The sequence below is a fragment of the Cyclopterus lumpus genome, chromosome 16, assembly GCF_009769545.1.
Source record: "Cyclopterus lumpus isolate fCycLum1 chromosome 16, fCycLum1.pri, whole genome shotgun sequence".
In the NCBI taxonomy this organism is placed as follows: domain Eukaryota; kingdom Metazoa; phylum Chordata; class Actinopteri; order Perciformes; family Cyclopteridae; genus Cyclopterus; species Cyclopterus lumpus.
The window spans coordinates 6,543,002-6,561,094 of NC_046981.1; the positions used below are offsets into that span (position 1 = coordinate 6,543,002).

Genomic DNA, 18,093 nt, shown 5'->3' on the forward strand with positions numbered 1-18,093 from the left:
GGAAAAGAACTAACAAATGAAAGGGAACTGATGGCAGATGGAGCTTTAACCTTAATACAAGTGGAGGTGGGAGCCAAAGAGAGCAGTGGTCTGTGGTCATTAAATAAACAATACCAATGCAGCACTATTGGTTGTAGTTGTTTGGCGTTGCTACTCATTGAACTAGCCTGGACAAAAGGTTCTCATGTTTCACAGATATAATAGTACACGCACAGAAATATTCAGCAATCCCGTTCTGTTTAGGTCCAAGTTGAGACCTACACTATAAAAGGAATTAATACAAACAAACACTTGAATGGCAAAGACGGTTGTCTCAGGGCTGGGAGGTTTTTAAGGGCCTCTCCTAAGATATTTGAGCATATTCGCATCTTAATTAAATAATCATGATGAGAGAAAGAACAATTGGTCGTATGTAATGAAAGAATAATTGGTCATATGCGATGCTTGTCATCTTCACTTAGCCATGCAAAATATACAAATCAGTCCTTGGTCAGCAACTGAAACGTATGATGTTGCTGATAAAACACACAATTGTATAAAAAAGAACCTATAGATTATACTGAAAATCCAGTAACCGAATTATCAGTTGCTGTGCATGACTTGCTTTGGCTCGTTACTGTGAAAAGGCTGCACATAAAGCCCTTTTCAGACATGGACTACATAACATTGATGGCTTCACCTAACTGTTTGGACTGAGGTGACATTTACGTGAAGGTTCCTTTAAGACATTGACTTAAGACTCGACCGCACATTTCCAGAACGACGTAAAGAGAGAGCCAGTGGCGAGCTGTAAAAGTGATGATAGTGAGGAAGGTGTTGTCCAGCAGGCTGCATCACGAGTGGATTTATTTAGATTATTTTGTCTTTAAAGCCTTAATAGACGACGAGCACGAGGGACAAATGAAGCTGCAAACAGTAAAACCACAGATATCTTTTCACATCAGGTCTTGTTGCGTGTTTTACTCTAAAATATCCGATAGTCGCAAGCGGGAAGCTGGAAGGATATTAATGTTGGGACTCTGGTTTAATTAAGGGCCAACTGTGGCTCAGTGGGAGAGCAGAATAGTCCTTCAAATCAGAAGGACGATCGGCGGTTCGATGCCCGGCTCCGCTAGTCCATGTCGATGTGTCCTTGGGCAAGACACTTAACCAAATTGCTCCCGCAGGCTGTTCCTGCGGGGTATGAATGATTAGATAGTCCTGATGAGGAAACAAAGGTGGCACCTTGCACGGGGAAATGGGTGAATGAGTGGTCGGAAGAGGCTAAACGACGGCTAACAAGTCCAAGTCCCATTTGCTCGAATGCTAAATACAAAGTGTTTTTTCTGGATATGCATTTATTCAGCCACACAATTGGCATAAATACAAATTGAAAATACATGTTAAGACTATTATTGTAAGAGTTTTTTTTTTTTTTTAATATATATATAGACGAATCCATTATGTGAAGCTCAATTTCCTAGTTTATCTAAATGATTGTCTGCATAAGAGACAATCATTGAGATAATACATGTAATCACTCTTTGAATGTGATGCGGAAACATTACTAGGTTCCACCTAGTAAGAATGCCGTTGTGTATTTTTAATGTGACATGGGTGCTTATACAGGCATGAGACCGACACGTCAAATTGCCGTCAGATTAATGTAAAGAGGTGCTTCTCTGAACGGGGTTTAAGCTTCACTTGAGGCCCCTTCACTGTGGGCATCCTCTTCATTATCAGTTTATTCATCAACTGAAGGAAAGAAAGGCCGGTGGAGAGCACCGACCTTTGTTTTTGACAGGGTGATAAGTGCGTAACTCTCAGATGCATGTGCTGATGAGATCAGTGTAGTGTGCAGGAAGTCCGTTGGCTACAGTCAGTCCATACAATTCCTTATGAACTGTTAATAGCCAAATGTAATGCTGATTAGCTTCTATGATTAATTAGGTCTGTCAAGTTTAAATGGTTATCTTTGAGAAGCTCAATATAGAACAGTTGTTTGGCCTAAAAATAGAGAACCTACAAAACAAAAAGGGGCCTTTTGATCAATACTAATGGGATAATGCGATGAGGGAAATCTAGCCAACTGCTCAAAGACACACAAACACAGACACACACAAAGTGTTGTCTCCATGCAAAAGTGGCTTGCACGAAGATCAAGTTGCATCAGCTTGGTATTGTACCTAATAATAACCCTTTCGCATATTTACGCTCCACATGTTAAGTGTCCTAATTTGATTAATAGTAATAATTAGACCTTCCTCTGCTTTTTTATTTCTAGGTGGAATTGAAACAATTTAGGTCATCTGGCCCCTTATTCCCAGATCCAAGCTGTGGGACATGCAAATCAGATGCAAATGGTACAGAAAAGAGAAAACTAGTTATGGGCCCGGGTAATAAATACTGAATTTAGCCTCTTGGCATTCCAAAAACAGCCAGTTGGGGCTCATATGCAAATGTTATGCAAATAGCCCAGACGCAGAGAGCTTTTATTTTTCTGAACCTGAGAACGGGGGGGAGGGGGGTTCCTGGTGCTTTTCGCAGAGGCACATAACATGTCGTTATGATGTTGCGGGTTTGAAGCCAGCTCGTGTTGCCATCCCCAGACAACTATCACAGATAGAAGTGGAGGCAGAGACGGTAGAAGAGAGGAAAGGAATACAGGAGAAAAGATGTTCACGACATTAGATGAGGAGGAAAACAAGAGGGTACGACAAGGAGAATGGCATGTAATTTCAGAAGTAAACCCTAGACACTGTTGGCGGCTGATTAGAGGATCAATGTGGAGACGAAGAAACAGGAAGAAAGACAAACACCGAGTGCAAGAGACACAATTTGATTGTGGGAAGGAGGAAAGTCACACAGAAAAAAAGAGAGAGACGAGAGAGAAAGGTTGAACATCAGTCAAAATAGACAAGGATAAACATTCCAAAGAGAAAAACGAAAAGGAGCTAACAACTCTGAGACAGACCGAAGTAAAAACCAGGCAAGTTGGAATAAAATACTAAAGATTCACCATGAGAGACCAGGGGACACAAGCGAAGGAGAGGGACTCTTAGGTTTATCTTTGAAAGTATTAAGAGAAAATGTAGGGGGGAAAAACATATTGAATGAGGAGGAAAGCTAGATAAACACACACGCACACACACACGCACACACACACACAAACAGAGTTGGCTGATCTAGCTTAATCATAAAAAAGAGAGGGGAAAGGCTAGATGTAGCAAATTAATCTGAAGGAAACACATTGTGCACGCACAACACATGATAAGCTTAGTGGGCCACCTTCTTCAATTGGCAATGTCTCCTCAAATGACACGCATCACTGGCCCACGCACAAACACACACACACAAACCATGCTACGTCTCCACCTGCTGTTCCACCATATTTGAAATAATCACTAGAATGCTCTTAATTGAAAGCCAGCATTGCCCTGAAGACATCACCTGATCTCTACACCTGCAATGGCACCACATTTAGAATGAGCACGCAAAGCTCTTAATCAGAGCCTCTACCATGCAACAGAAATTCACACACAACCTCGCAGCTGATGAGCGGAGCAGTGAAAGGAATGTGGATGTTGGCATGTAGACGAGTGATTATAGACGCCGTTCTGCTGAAAGTGAACACACTTTTACGCACATGTAAAGTAGTACAATTTGCTAGTATATCTTATATACACATCAATCAATAAGGGTGGTCTGTTTTTGAGCTTCTGCATTTTGAATGTCCACTTATCTCTTGTGAGAACTCTGAATGCAAAACCTGTAAAGAAAGGATGTATTTAGGCAGTCTTATGAGTGTAGCAATGGAGGAATCAAGCAAATTTAAAAGTCCTGTAAATAAACACACAACTGAAAATTAAAAAAGGCAAAAACACATAACCAAGATTAAAGATTAATACAACGACAACTTTTGGGATATTTGTCGGATTTCATCAGTTATAACAAAATAATCTTATCCATACCTTTTTACTTTTCTTTCTACTCACTGTCCTTTGAGTATAATGAGCTTCTTTAAAACTAACTATTCTCAATCCTGTGATTTCCAAGCCAGCATTTTATTTGAACAAGAAAATTGCAGAGTTTATTAAAATCAAATAATGAAAGATGACAACAGGAATCTCAATGGATAATCCTATGCAACTGTTGGAAGTGTTTTAATACCACAAATCTGCCTCTGGCATTGTGTGTGAGTCTGTTTGTGCACACATACTGTAGGTGCTTGCATGCTTGCATGTCTGTCTCCGTGCATGAATACATTAGCTAGGTGGGGCGAACATGAAGCTAAATCCCAGAGAATGTGCATCCTAATTAATAAATCATTACAAAATGGAACAATTTATTGTGTTTTCCATCGTAAATAATTGATGTCTTCGAATCATAGACAGAGTTAATCATGGGTCCGCTTTTCCCCAAGCCAAAAATAAAAGAAACAAAAAACTGAAAATAATAGGACAAAAAGGAAGTAAGATCTGCAGCACAAATAAAAATAACAGGCCTAAAAAGCAGTAAGGAAAATGAGCAGGGTGTGGGGGTTGCACACACACTGAACACACATACACTCCCTCTTCCTTCTAACAAAATTCCATTGAAAACAGATGGCATCAGAATTATCTGATGTGCCGTCACTGTCTTTTTATATGCTAATCCACCTCCCACACACACCCAAGTGTCTTTAATCAGATATCAGGTCAGAGACGCTAAATCAAGCTGAGAGAATCATGCTGCCAGCGTTGAGCAAAACACAGAGACAGGTAGTCAGACACCAATGTATCAATCCACTTAAAGCCCTGAGACTGGCAATGTGTAGAGTTCTTAACATAGCCAGGGGGATGCTGCTTTCCGCAGTTCAAGAGGCTTTTAAATTAAATGCTGCACCACAGCTGAAGGTTTTAGCAACATAAACTTTCTTTGCACAATATTGACTTATCTATCAACATTTCAGAGCACTTAAAACAGCATCGTCACAGCAGGAGCACCCTTGTTTTCTGTTCTGCTTAACTTATGTTCTGACTTGAGCTTGAAGCCACAGTGGATAATTCATCCTGCATGTGCTGCATAATAACTATGATGCAAAAGTGAGGGCAGCGATAACTGATAACGGTTTATAGTGCTAGGCCACCTCAGAGACAGTGACGGTGTTAGATATAGATTTAGGGATTATTGTGGGGTTTTTTAAAGGGGACATTTCTAAAAGGCAAAAAAAGATGATATCTGACAATGCACAAAATAAAATGTGATTATATCATAAAAACTATGACTTGCTCTTCATATGTAGTAATCCATTGTAATTTGTGAGCAACAAGATTAAGAGGTGAACTAGTCAGGTGAAAAGGACTTTTTACAGTCTTTACAGTTTTTTTACGGCCAACATTTGTGAAATTTCAACCAGTGAACTTTCAGATGTATGAATCCCAGGAAAGATCATATGTATAGACATAATTGCAAAGTCAGGATACCGAAGCATGACTGGACTGATATGTGACCAAAACATAGCCAGAGGCAAATATAAGCTTGTCATAACAGTCTTGGTCAACCATTGATCAAGAATCAACCAAAGTCTCTGGATGACGAGAGTAGACATATTCAAACCACAACTGTAAAATAAATTACACCCCCCCCCACAAACACACCCGTTGAGTTCATCCTTGGAAACAACACACACACGCGCACACACAGTAATCATCAGATCAGATATCAAAAGGCAGCGTCTGTCTGGAAGATTAGAAAAGCCATCTGCCCACCATGTGGAAAGCCTCATCTTATCAATAAACTTCACACACTTCTGTATGTGCATATATATTGTGTGTCTGTGTGTTTGTTCCAACCACAGAGTATGGGATGTAAATTAGAGAGACAGAAACAAAAGCAATAATTACTATATATAACTAGAATAACTAAAAGTAACAACACAAATAACCACTTCTCCTTTTGGTTGACATCATTGGTTCATTTAGACTGAAATCAACGGGGCCTCGTGCCATTCCTGAGTGCTTGGTCCAAGTACTGCTACAATACACAAACACATGTTCGGGATAAAACACTTTCAAAAGCATTCATTTTGCAACACAACCAGACACACACACACACAGACCACCTGGAAATGACTTATGCCCACATGTAATGCTTAATCAATACATAACAGTTGATCTCTTTCCAGCTCAATTATTACTTGTCTACACCATGCCTTGCAGTGTGGACCGCAGAAACGCTATGAGGTCTCGAACCTGTGGATGACCCCCCCACACACACACACACACACACACACACACACACACACACTTTCACTCTGGTCAAGCAAGGGCCTGACGATGTTTCCAGTCAAGTCATCTCTTCTGCTTGGTGATCAAGGTCACTCTGTCCGATGATTCAAATTAAGCCCACTGTTCAAATCATACGCGGCTTTTAAATCCACTTTATCTAATATCTGTGCTCTCACATGAAAATCTAGCACATTGTCTGATCTCTCCTTCATACGTATAAATTAATCAGCTGAGACACATGTAGAATAAATGTTTTACAAAAAAGGGCAGCAATGCACACACACACACGCTGTCTTGTATTAAAATACTTGCGAGGACCACCGAAGTACGCCCATATTCTTTTGTTGAAATTTTCCGACTGGTCCTTGCAAAACTCATGAATTCATACAACACACACGCGCATACGCTCACACCCTCTCCCTTCTCTCACAGGTAGCCAGTGCTTTCATGACAGCAGGTGGCCTCATATGAGCATCCACACACAACGATACAGGTCAACCCTGCTTTCCATTTCAGCGGGTGGTCAGCAGGTAATGGTACTGATGGCTGAACATTGGACACTCAGACAGAAAGCCGGGGTTATCTTCCAAAACAACACCAAAAAAAAAGGGACAAGGGAAATTGAGGGAGGCACAAAAAAACCAAATTTGCAACATGTCCTTGAATGCCCAACTCTCAATTTCTTTGCTTTGTATCCATGTCACCCACACACATTCTCACAACACACCCGCAGCCTGGCATGCCACGTTAATTACTAATGTCTTTCAAGCTTTCATTTCCTCTTTACGAAGGAAATTACATTTGTTTTCCTTGTTGAGTCAAGATGACAGAGAAAACAAAATACAAATTAGAAGTGAGAAAGACCAAAAAGTCTCTTTCAGCTTGTAAAAGGAACAGACAAGCTAATTATCTTTTTTTAAAGAGAAAGCAACAATGAGTTGTCAAATGTCAAAGAATACAGATCATCTTGCTTTGGTCTTTCTAGCTCTGTCAAGGAGTCCGACATAATATGGTGCGGTTTGTCCTCCCAGAGAGGAAAGCTAAGTGAGTCCTTGACATCACTCAACTGTACAAATGAAGTCATGTAATTGGATAAAAACAAAGACTTTTTAAAATTAGGACGGTTTGTAGTGTCAAATTATGTGAATGAAACTCAATTTGCCCTGTGGGGCCCTTAATTAACCCATTGTTTGCTGTGTCTTATCTGTCAGGGAAACTCAATGCAACTTTCAAGCTCAAGGTTGAAGGGGTGATGAAAAATATATTTTATTTCACAGTAAACTGTGGCCCCGTTGGACACAACATGTGAATGAGGTGATACACACAACTGGGAGCTGCCCAACACATCCACAGGCACGTGCGTTGCCCACTGAACAGCTCAAGTTGAGATGCTGGGGGTTAAATACCGTGTTGAATGGCACCGGATGCGACATGTTGAAGGGGTGGGAAAGCATTACTCCTTTACGTCCTTTGCAGTGTTGACATGCTGGTCTGAGATGTAAACTGGGGGACATTAGCATTAATATGTTCCTATTAGGCCACCTCTGCTTCCAGAATGTGTGTCATATCCTTACTTTGATTTAAGGCTCAACATTTTTGGATGAGAGCACAACCTGGCTTCACCACTCATCCCTTTTCCAGACAACCCGCTATCCTCCTTGTTTCCTAGTCCCTCCCTTCCTCAATCCCCTCCCCTCCCTCGGTTCTTGCCTCATCCCATTATTCACATCCCCTCCATGACATTCCCATTATATCCCTTCAGTGTATTCCCAATCCCTGTGGAATGCGGCGGTATTCCTGGGATAACAGGAGGTTGGCTGGCTTCTGCTGGGAATAGAGAATAGGCTTCCTTCCTCTTGAGGGACTCAGCAAAGGAACCAACTATCCAGCTTCCCCCTTCATTTATCTCTAGCTTTCTTCATCAGAGAAAGTGAGAATGAACAAATGAGTGAACACTGGAGCAGTGATTCTTGCAGTTCTTCTTCTTCTTCCTCTCCTACATTTAGTGCATCAGAGATTTCACCACCCTTTGGGGAATCAATTTGTTCTTGTTTTTTGCCTTTTCTCAGAGGAGTTAGGCAGGGTCTCGCTTTCAGTCGACTGGCTTTCCTTGCTTACATATGGGATGTGTTACTAGCAATAAGGGAGAACCGACCGTCCTTAGAGAAATGAGTGCCAGAGAGAAATAATCCTCATTCCCTCCGGCAGTCCCTTACAAACACTAGTGGGCATCTGGCGTTCGGCGGCTTATTGACAATGTTTTTACCAATGACTCAATTAGTAATGTGGATGGGGGAAAGAATGCAAGAAAAGGATGGCACCAATAAATCCCTCAACTCATCAGGTTGTGTTGTGTTGCTGACAGAATTTATTTCCGAAGAGTAATCAATGGATAAGATTGACCACTGATCCCCCGTTTCCTCAAGTTATCCGATTTTCCTTCATCTCCTCTATCCGTAGTTCCCTCAAGGGAATCTCAATGCACGAATGGCCGGGGTCCCTAATCCCATAGCCTTTAAATTGTTACTGGGTGCTCCCTACACGTGGGTCACCTTGTAAACACACACACACACTAGCAACTGTGCGAGTCTGTGTGATAGAAAGATCACAGTATTGCTCTGTAAAACCACACATACATAAGACAAAAAAATTATAGTGCTATACACCCATGTGTATACTTGGGACTGCAATTGCAATCATTTCCAGCATCAATTCTGACAAAATAGTATGTGAGTTAAACACAAGAAGTTGTGTTTTTTTTATTGCAAAAACACCAAACAAAAAGGACACCTGTTTTGCCAAATGACAACTTTAATATTCAAAGCTGTTTTACTACCCCCATGTCACACTATTTACATATCCATATTTACATATTAACAGCCTGTCTACCTGTCAAATGTCTGCGCTGAACTTGAGGGTATTATACCTAATCTATTCAATTCTAATTTTATATAAAATTATGAAAATGTATTTATTTTGGTTCCATTTCTAGTGCCATGTATATTCAGTTTCTAATTGTTATTCTTTTCACAACCATGTCATTTGATTCATTCTTATCAATTGCTGCGACCTACCATTTGCTTTACCTCCTTTTCTTTTTTTTTTGCTATACATCTCTGTTGTTGTCTCCCAGCCCTCAAACCACTCCCATCTTGTCTCTTTACATTTCTCCATTACATTATACCGCCACCTATCCATTTCTGCATATTTACCAGAGTCAATTATTTTCCCCCTGGCAGCATAATGCTCTCCCTGTCCATCTCCCTTTTTCCGACCGTCGCGTTGGATGATTTTGGCTTCAAGTGCATCTGCATCTCTCGTCATTACCCTTCATCCCAGCATCCACCTCCCTTACCCGCTGACTCTTCCTTTAGTCTTTCATTGCATCCCTTTGCCTTTATCTTCTTCATCCCTTCCCTCTCTCTCAATCAGCAAAGTGGGGCTATCTGACACGCATCACAGAGTTGGAAGATAGTGGAAAGACAGAGCCAGCATACGTTTTTTCTCCCAAATGCGTAAACGCATTAGGCGATATGTATAATCTTGCAGACTGACGGCTGTCAAAAAGCTGAACCGTCTCTCATACACTTTCTTCATACAATATCAATTCCCACCACGTCTGCTACTGTGTGAGAAAAGAGCAATTGTGTGTGTGTGTGTGTGTGTGTGTGTGTGTGTGTGTGTGTGTGTGTGTGTGTGTGTGTGTGTGTGTGTGTGTGTGTGTGTGTGTGTGTGTGTGTGTGTGTGTGTGTGTGTGTGTGTGTGAGAGAGCTGGATGGCTGTGTTAACGTGTGTGTGTGTATGTGAGAGGTGGAGTCAGAGTGAACATTGTAAGTTTTCATTGGCTGTAACATTGCGGCGTGTAATGTTGCGTAGCACGCAGTCAGCCAATCAGATGGTCCCCACACACTCCGTTTTATGAATGAGACGGCATGTATGCGAAGTACACACACACACTCAGAGTGAGAATACTCTACAATGATGTAATACAATCACAGAGCAGTAGACGCGCTTGTAACTCTAATGCAGTACGAGCTGAATCAGAACAGTACAACAATGTTTCTGCTACATTTCTGAATACTGTCAATTACAAATATCCTGGAAAATGTATATACAATTGGAAAAACAAAAAGAAATTAATTGCCTGCCAATGTCACATACCCTTTATTCCAGTGAAATGCTGGTATATCTAAATAAAATGTACAAATATGCCGAATGTTTTTCTTCCTTCATTGAAAATGTATTTATTGATAAATCATATATAAAACCTGCTAATCCAAAGCCAATGATGCATGTCATGTCAATCAGAATTTAAAAAGCAGGTCATTCTCTAAATAACATCGTAAACACATCTGGCATGTTCTATCCAAAGCAACACCTCAAATACTTGCTCATCAATAAAGCGCATGTGAACAGCTCACATCCTCTCTATGAGAGCCATATCCTCCAACCGTCTGTGTCCAAACCAGGAACTGAGAACGCCTCATTTGGCTGACATTGTGTACTGGGGAGTAATTTTGCCTAACCGGTATGTAAAATCATAACTGAAGTGCTGTGTGTGCGGCTGGCTGGCAGAGAGGACATTGGGAGGGGAGGAGAGCAGCCAAAAACAATCAAAATATCCTGGTGTGACTTTCCATGAAGGGTGTGCGAGTGTTTGTGTATGCACGTGCATGCGTGTGCGCCCATATGCGAGTACACACGCCTTTCTATGAAGTCACTATTTGGCACATTGCTCTGCTGCTCAAATGTGGTGTATTTGTAGGAGTGCACCATCATGAGTAAACAGTGCCCTCTTTAGTCGTACAGAGGAACAGCAGCTCAGGACGAGCCGCTGAACAAACACAGGCAGTCTAACAAGTGTGGAGACAATGAAAGCAGAGAAGGGAACTGACACAGGTTGATGTGAAAGTAAAAAGGAAAGACAATAAATCTTCAGCTTGTGCAGACTCACGAAACATTTCAGATATTTTAGAACTGAATAAATCAACTGACTGGTAGTAATCACCTCGACTGGTAAGCACCAAGACATTTGAGGAGCAAAAGATACACATGTCCTATATACACCATATTAAAAATGTTTATTGTGTGCCAAGATGCTGCTCAACTGAAGAATGAGGAGCGGCCTGGCCCCCCTCCTCCGAACAGTGACCAATCTTTTTAACCTCCAGCCACTTTATAGTCAACCTAAATCAATAAGGCTCGTTATGTAAAAGTCTACATGATGTCCTACAGCATTACATTATATTGATTTCAAGTTAATAACAGTGGTAACAAAGAGCTCGCTACATTTTATCAACGTTAATGGTCACGTAAGATCGTGTGTAGCCTTCAAGGACTGAAAGTTACAACTTTTGAAACTATGAATGAGAATACAGAGGAGAGTTTTTCAGAACGATGACCTCATCCTGATATTGCGGCGATGCGTTCTTTCAATAAGGCTCTTCCAATGAGCCAAGGCTGCCACCTAGAGGCCACCAGAGGAACGGCTACTATGCTACTATGTCTTATACCAGGTGATGTCATAGTTTCAGAGAGAGAGAGAGAGTTAGAGAGAGGGAGACGAAAGAGGGACAGGGGAGAGCAGGCAGGGGGTGTGAAAGAGAGAAAACAGGCAGGAAGTATGAGAGGGAGGGTGAGAAGGTGATGTCATGTTTTAGAGCTGTGGAAGCTGTCTTTGTCCAAACTCTTTGATTAAACTCTGCAGATCGGCACTGCGGCTATGAACAGACACTACAGAGGTATCCGTCTGATAGGCATAGGACATCATCATGTGAAGGACATAACATTCTGACGCACAAAGGATAATGTTCAACCAAATCGACGTCCTCATTTTCAGTCTGGTCACATATTAGCCACTACATCCTTCAGAAGCCCAATTCAGTCCTTGTCATTCCAGACTATTCCGCCCTCTACAATTCACTCCTCAACCATGTCATGCTATTCTAGAAAATTGCATTCCATACTATACCATTCAAAACAATCACCAGCCCTCCTGGGTGTAATCTCCCCTGATTCTGGCCATGACAGGCAATTTCTCCTTCCAACAACCTCTCAGTGAAAAACAATGAGTGAAGAAACACACACCCAAAGAAGAGGAGGAGGCGATATAAAGAAAGTGACGTCGGAGGAAAAGAGACAGAAGAGACAAGAAAGCATACAAAGGGAAAAGACGGAAAGAAAGCCGAAAAGAGGGAGACAGAAACCAAACTAATCCTTTAGCTTAAGCAGTGAGACACTGACCTTTAAAGTACTTTGTTGAGAGGGGGAGTGAGAGAGAGAGAGAGAAACAGACAACAAGACTGAAGGAGGGAGAGAGTATTCTCAAGCATCATTTCTGAGCTACCGAGTGGGATAAATTCATATTAACTGAAGTGGTAAATAACGGAGGGCTGATCTTTTGCTAAGCCGTCACTGGTTTGTCAGCGGTGGTCCTGTTGGTGTAACTTTGCTCCATTCACAAGCTGAACAGAACCAGTTGTAAAGAAAGATAGACACAGAGTGTAGCACCCATCACCTCTTCTTCTATTTTGGGGTTGAAAACCTTTATGTTTCTTTCTCACAGGCACACACACACACACACACACACACACACCAGGTGATGCGTCTTATCTTGAAGAATGCTGGCTGTCAAACATGCCCAAATAGAGTAAACTATTTTCTACTTAATTTAATATTGAGTTGTATAAATCAACAAAAAGCAAGATGATGCTGAGGGATGTTTTTTTTTTTTATTAGGATCTCCGTGTGGTCACTGCTTGTACTACTTTAAGGAGAAAAGAAGGTCACAGAAATAAACCTAATCTAGAGATTAAAAAAAATTCAATACCCATAAAAGCATGCTTTAACCTTATTACCTGAGAGTGTATTACATTACACCGTCTTCGTCTTGAAATACGTCTTTATCTGCTGAGGACCTTCAAACCACCAGAGAAGCTATGTACTGTAATCAGATTCTGAGACAGATATTTAGAATACATAAATTAAAGTGGGAATACAAAACAACTCTAACTATAAACAAGTCTTCACCAAACTCACTTCATGATAGACGATTGCCACCGTTCCACTATATATTTATGTTTCTCTGCACAGAGAATTACGAGGCAGCAGCCTGTGTTAAACTCCGGCCCACCCCCAGCTCTCTTCAAAACTCTGACAGGTGTCTTCATTGAAAACACTTTCATAACAAGCGTTGCACTTGGTGGATGTATGTCATCTGGAACGACAGTGGCATTACGCTGCCATTATCAGCACAGTGCACAGCATAGTGCACACTGCACAGGGAGAAATGTTGCCAAAAGTGCCAAAGAGGAAGAAAAGAGCAGCGAAGTGGGAGCCAGCCCTATGAACGCAAAAGTCGGCCTTTGATTGACGGACTAAGTGAGTGATGAAATAACACCAGTTGGTGCACTTTCAAAATTAATATGTGACACAGAGTTTCCACTGGTAACGTTTTTGCCAGCACAGCAAAAGAAGAAAAAAAGAAAATAATAATAAAACAAAATATCTTGCGTATGATGTGAGAACATGACTGCCACAAATAGGCCTTCTGATAGAAGCAAATTATTGAAATTGGAAAGTAAAATCATTTTTAATAGACATATTAAAAGTGGCAATGGAGTGAGAGGTTTGACATGCAAAGGTGGTCCCAAAGCTGGAATCAAACCCAGGACATTGCGGTAATGAGCCATGCACTGTAACCACCCGGCTACCAATGCGCTCCAGAGAAAACTATTAAAACCAGAAAGGTGGAAAAGATATAGATCAAGGGTCTAAACTACCAGATGAGGGGCTGGATGGGGTACCCGTGTTCATGAGTAAAGTGTGTGTGCGTGCGTGTGTGTGTGTCTGCATGTTTGAAGTGTGTGATTAATGTCCCTCTCTGGCTGTGGAGACCCCATGGTGAGAGAAATGCCTGAGGGGCTAATATCACTCTCTTTTTTAGCATGCGTGTGCACACGCACGCACACACACTGTTTGTAGAAAGACACAGTACAAACACCCACACTGTATTTGTGTAGATACTGTATAACTAAGAACAAAACCTGGCACAATAACTTCTTTTTCTTTGACTGTGACAAAAGGCTTTTTGCTAACATCCCAAACACAGCCAAATAAGAAGAAAAGAGACGATACAGGCAGAGGGCAGAATCTCTGCAGATAATGCCACGCATTGAACTAGGGGATCATAAGTGATGGTTGAGGAGGTTTTTTGTAGGATTCTATAGATTGCTTTTTAGCAAAACGCTGCATATTATAACATATTATTTATTATAACATAAGTTTTTACTTAAATACATTTGCTTGGTTGAGAATCTCAATTCAGAGCAAAACAAAGCATCCCACTGGAATAACACGAGGTACAGCTTACTTACAAAGCAAGACTGCCCCCTTGTGTTTAATAATATTAATGACATCAGTTCACATACCAGGTGATGTCATTGTTCCATTTGTTGCTTTTCATTCATTTACTTTCATTCCACCAGTCTAAAATAAATCACATCCATCCTTCTATCTCAATATTACTCTATTGATATCTATTATCAGTAACATTCTTGCATGGTTATTGTTTGTATCAGTCAATAGACTTAATATAAACCACCAAAAATGAATAATCTCTCACCAGTCATCTTGTATCCGCTGGCAGCTAGCTGCCCGGCCATGTACTCTCCATCCGAGTTGTTATGACTGCAGCCCCACGTTTTCATCCAGATTGTTTGGGTGCCAGGGATCAAACTAGAAATGAGTAACAATGAAATATGTTCTTGTTAGAGGATGTGTGGTCATTTAAAGAAAATGAATATCTAGAACTAATCTTGAAGACTAAAGACCTAAGTTTAGTGTCGTGGGACAGACTGCTAAGATGCTTTCACACCTGGTTGGAAAGAGGTAAACGCAACTCTGGTGCAGCCAGACTGAGACCGCTTACAAGCAGGTTTTGGTGTGGTCCATTTGTAGTATACAAGTAAAGTGGACAAATCACAATTTAGTGATCTATATATATATATACGTGTGTTTTTTTTCATGATACATGAGGATGTGAAACATTTTTAAAAGAACTTTAACGTTTTACACATAAAAAGTGAGTGAAACATACAACTTTTGTAATATTACCATAAGACAGCTCTCTTATTTTTATGTAATTTTTCGTGACATATGAGGATCAGTGGCAACCTAAACTAACAAAGCTCACAATTCAATTAGTTATTATTTATTTATTAGAAGTTGAATATTATCAAGGAGCGATAAAATACTGTATGACTTTCTGGCTGTCACCTGAATTGTGTTTAAAACCCTCCAGACCCGATGATGCAGAATGACAATCGGCAACATCACAAAAAGGACCAGAACTTAGCAACTTAAAAATGTGTGAAATTAAACTGTTATAAAATCATAAAAATATTGAAAAGAATGTTGGTTGGTTTTATTACTTGCAGTTATTTGAGTTGATCTTATCAGCCTAAAACATACTGAATACTGGCGATATCACAAACTCATCCTGAATTACTGCTCTACTATATCAACATTTCACATACCTGTCAGTTTGGAGCTCCTCGTGGCTCAGAAGCTCTTTTTTCTTCCTGGACCTTGGCATGATGCTCTTTCTAGCAGACTGTCTCTCAAGAGGAGTAGGGTCGCTAGAGGACACCATGTCCTCAATGTCGTCAATCAGAGAGTCACAGGCGGACGGCATGATGGTCTGAAAATTAGACAGAGTTATCGTCAGCACAGCATAATTCTATACACTGTCTATCATATATGTGAGAAGTGTGAACCGGTAAGTTAATCTGGTGAGTAGTAAACCCCGATTACGAAAAATGAATGTTGAAAATTACCTTTGATGGACAAATATTTGTTTGAACATATATCATATAAATGTAATTAAATGAGCAAAATAAGAGCAAAAACTATTTATTTCATTGACTATCACTTACTTTTTGTCAAAACTCTGGGCAATGAATAAGATGACGTAAGATGTGATAGGGCCATTAAATTGGCGAGCTTAAATGTTGGAAAACTTCAGAATTACCGAGCGCATTATTTAATGGAAAAATATTACTCCGCCAGTACTACTGTAAAAAAAATATATATATATTTTGTTGTTGATGAATCTATTTTCTCAATTAAGCAATCGTCAGAAAACTGACGGTTTGTTTTCTTTAGACCAAGGTAATGTCATCCAATGTTTTGCTTTGTCTGACCAACAGTCCAAAAAGATATTCAGTTACCTAGAAGACAAAATATAGCACACAAATCTCCCATTTGAAATCAGATGTTTTTTTTAAACAATTAATTATCAACTAAATTATATTAATTGTTGCAGCTTTATAATACATTATAGAAACATTATAATGCAAAGCTATTAATAAACTATTGATGAATCCAAAGGTAGGTTATGTAGAATATTAAATGTCCAAACTTTAATAAAAAAATAAAATCACTCCAGGTACATACCACTACTATACTGGGGATTAAAACTGAGATGAAACACGTTTTCTGTACAAGTGCTGCTTCTTCATTGTACATGTTTCGTAAATGTTGTTAAGGTGAATAATAAATGTAAATAAGGAATTACCTTGCTAATCAATACTCCGATGAACAATTAATCAGACACCTTCATCTGCACTACCACCTTTCCGCACTAATATCCAAAAATAATTGTCCATTATTTTTTATATTGTACATACTTGTTAAATGTTAATTTTGCTACTCTGCAGTTTTTAATGTCTTGTTTATTTGTATAGTATATGTACATATGAGCAACGTAAAACTCCATGAGTCAAATTCCATGTATGTGGACGCACACATGGCCAATAAAGCTGATTCTGACATCCTAATAATAATAATAATAACGATTGGAGCAGAGCACGTTTCTTCTGACACACCTTATTTAATTAAAATATCCCATATACAAATAGACTGTTACGGTGTGATCATTCTCCTAGCTTTCTCAACAGAGCTAACGTTAAACGTGTTTCACATATCAATTGAATTCCTCTTTCATTGACAATATGCCAGAAGCTCCATGAGCAGGTCGATGTTGCAAATTCCTGAGACATGGAACCTATAACGTTTGTATGCTTTCCTTTACTTTGCGTTGTCGTATAACTGAATGTGGCTTTCTAACTAACTAACTTAGGTTAGTATAAGTGACCTAAAGTCAGTGTTCCCCTCAGCTTCACCACGTCTGGTGACGTTACATTGGAAGTCATCCAGTAAGCTAGCTTAGCTGCATACTTATTGGTCAAAGCTCCGTTAATCATAACGTTACATCCTAGCTAACTTGTTATCAAATATAAAACTGAATACCTGTAGACTAGCCCACCCAACTGATGATACGCCAGTATTTTCTTTGTAATTGCGCTGGGCTTTCCCTATTAAATTGACCGCATTCCCATGAACGTTGACTGCTACAAATTAGAAACAGCTGTAAACATGTCTACTATGACAGAACCCTAGTAGGCTATGGTTTACTCTTGTTGGGTAACGAGTAAGCTATCTATTAGCTTGGCTAGCTTCATTAGCTAGCCTAAACGTGCCCACGTGCCCATATTTTGGGCAGCCAGACCCCTTAAGATACTGTACAGATGCTTTACCTGAGACGCGATGTGGTTATTGGTTCAGAAAAAATACGAATTCCGATGAAAGGGTGTTTTGGAGATGGAAAATTGTATTATTTACACCATCAAAACAATTGTCACAACTCTCAGACCGCCATACTTGTCCGCAGTTACGGTGCGTCAAGAGGGACAAACTAGTCGGGTGTGTATTTTACGCGACTGAGTTCATAGCGCATCATTTAAGCCCAAGCGATTCAACTGAGCGATAAATGGCTCATAAATAT

General features: G+C 40.2%; 1 protein-coding gene across 2 annotated transcripts in view; it reads right to left on the reverse strand.

Annotated features, from left to right (window-relative positions):
• The window catches only part of cdkal1 (CDK5 regulatory subunit associated protein 1-like 1), a 200,884-nt gene extending 182,884 nt beyond the window's left edge, over positions 1-18,000 (reverse strand). Inside the window, exons 1-3 of one of the 2 annotated variants that reach the window (XM_034553378.1) lie at positions 17,846-18,000; positions 15,785-15,948; positions 14,872-14,984 (exon numbers count right to left, since the gene is read on the reverse strand). In XM_034553378.1, the coding sequence (XP_034409269.1) occupies positions 14,872-14,984; positions 15,785-15,942 (271 nt within the window). In that variant the 5' untranslated portion in view covers positions 15,943-15,948; positions 17,846-18,000. Of the gene's footprint in view, positions 1-14,871; positions 14,985-15,784; positions 15,970-17,845 lie in introns of those variants that run through there. The other variant, XM_034553379.1, reaches the window with a different exon arrangement.
• Between the last annotated feature and the right edge of the window lie 93 nt (positions 18,001-18,093).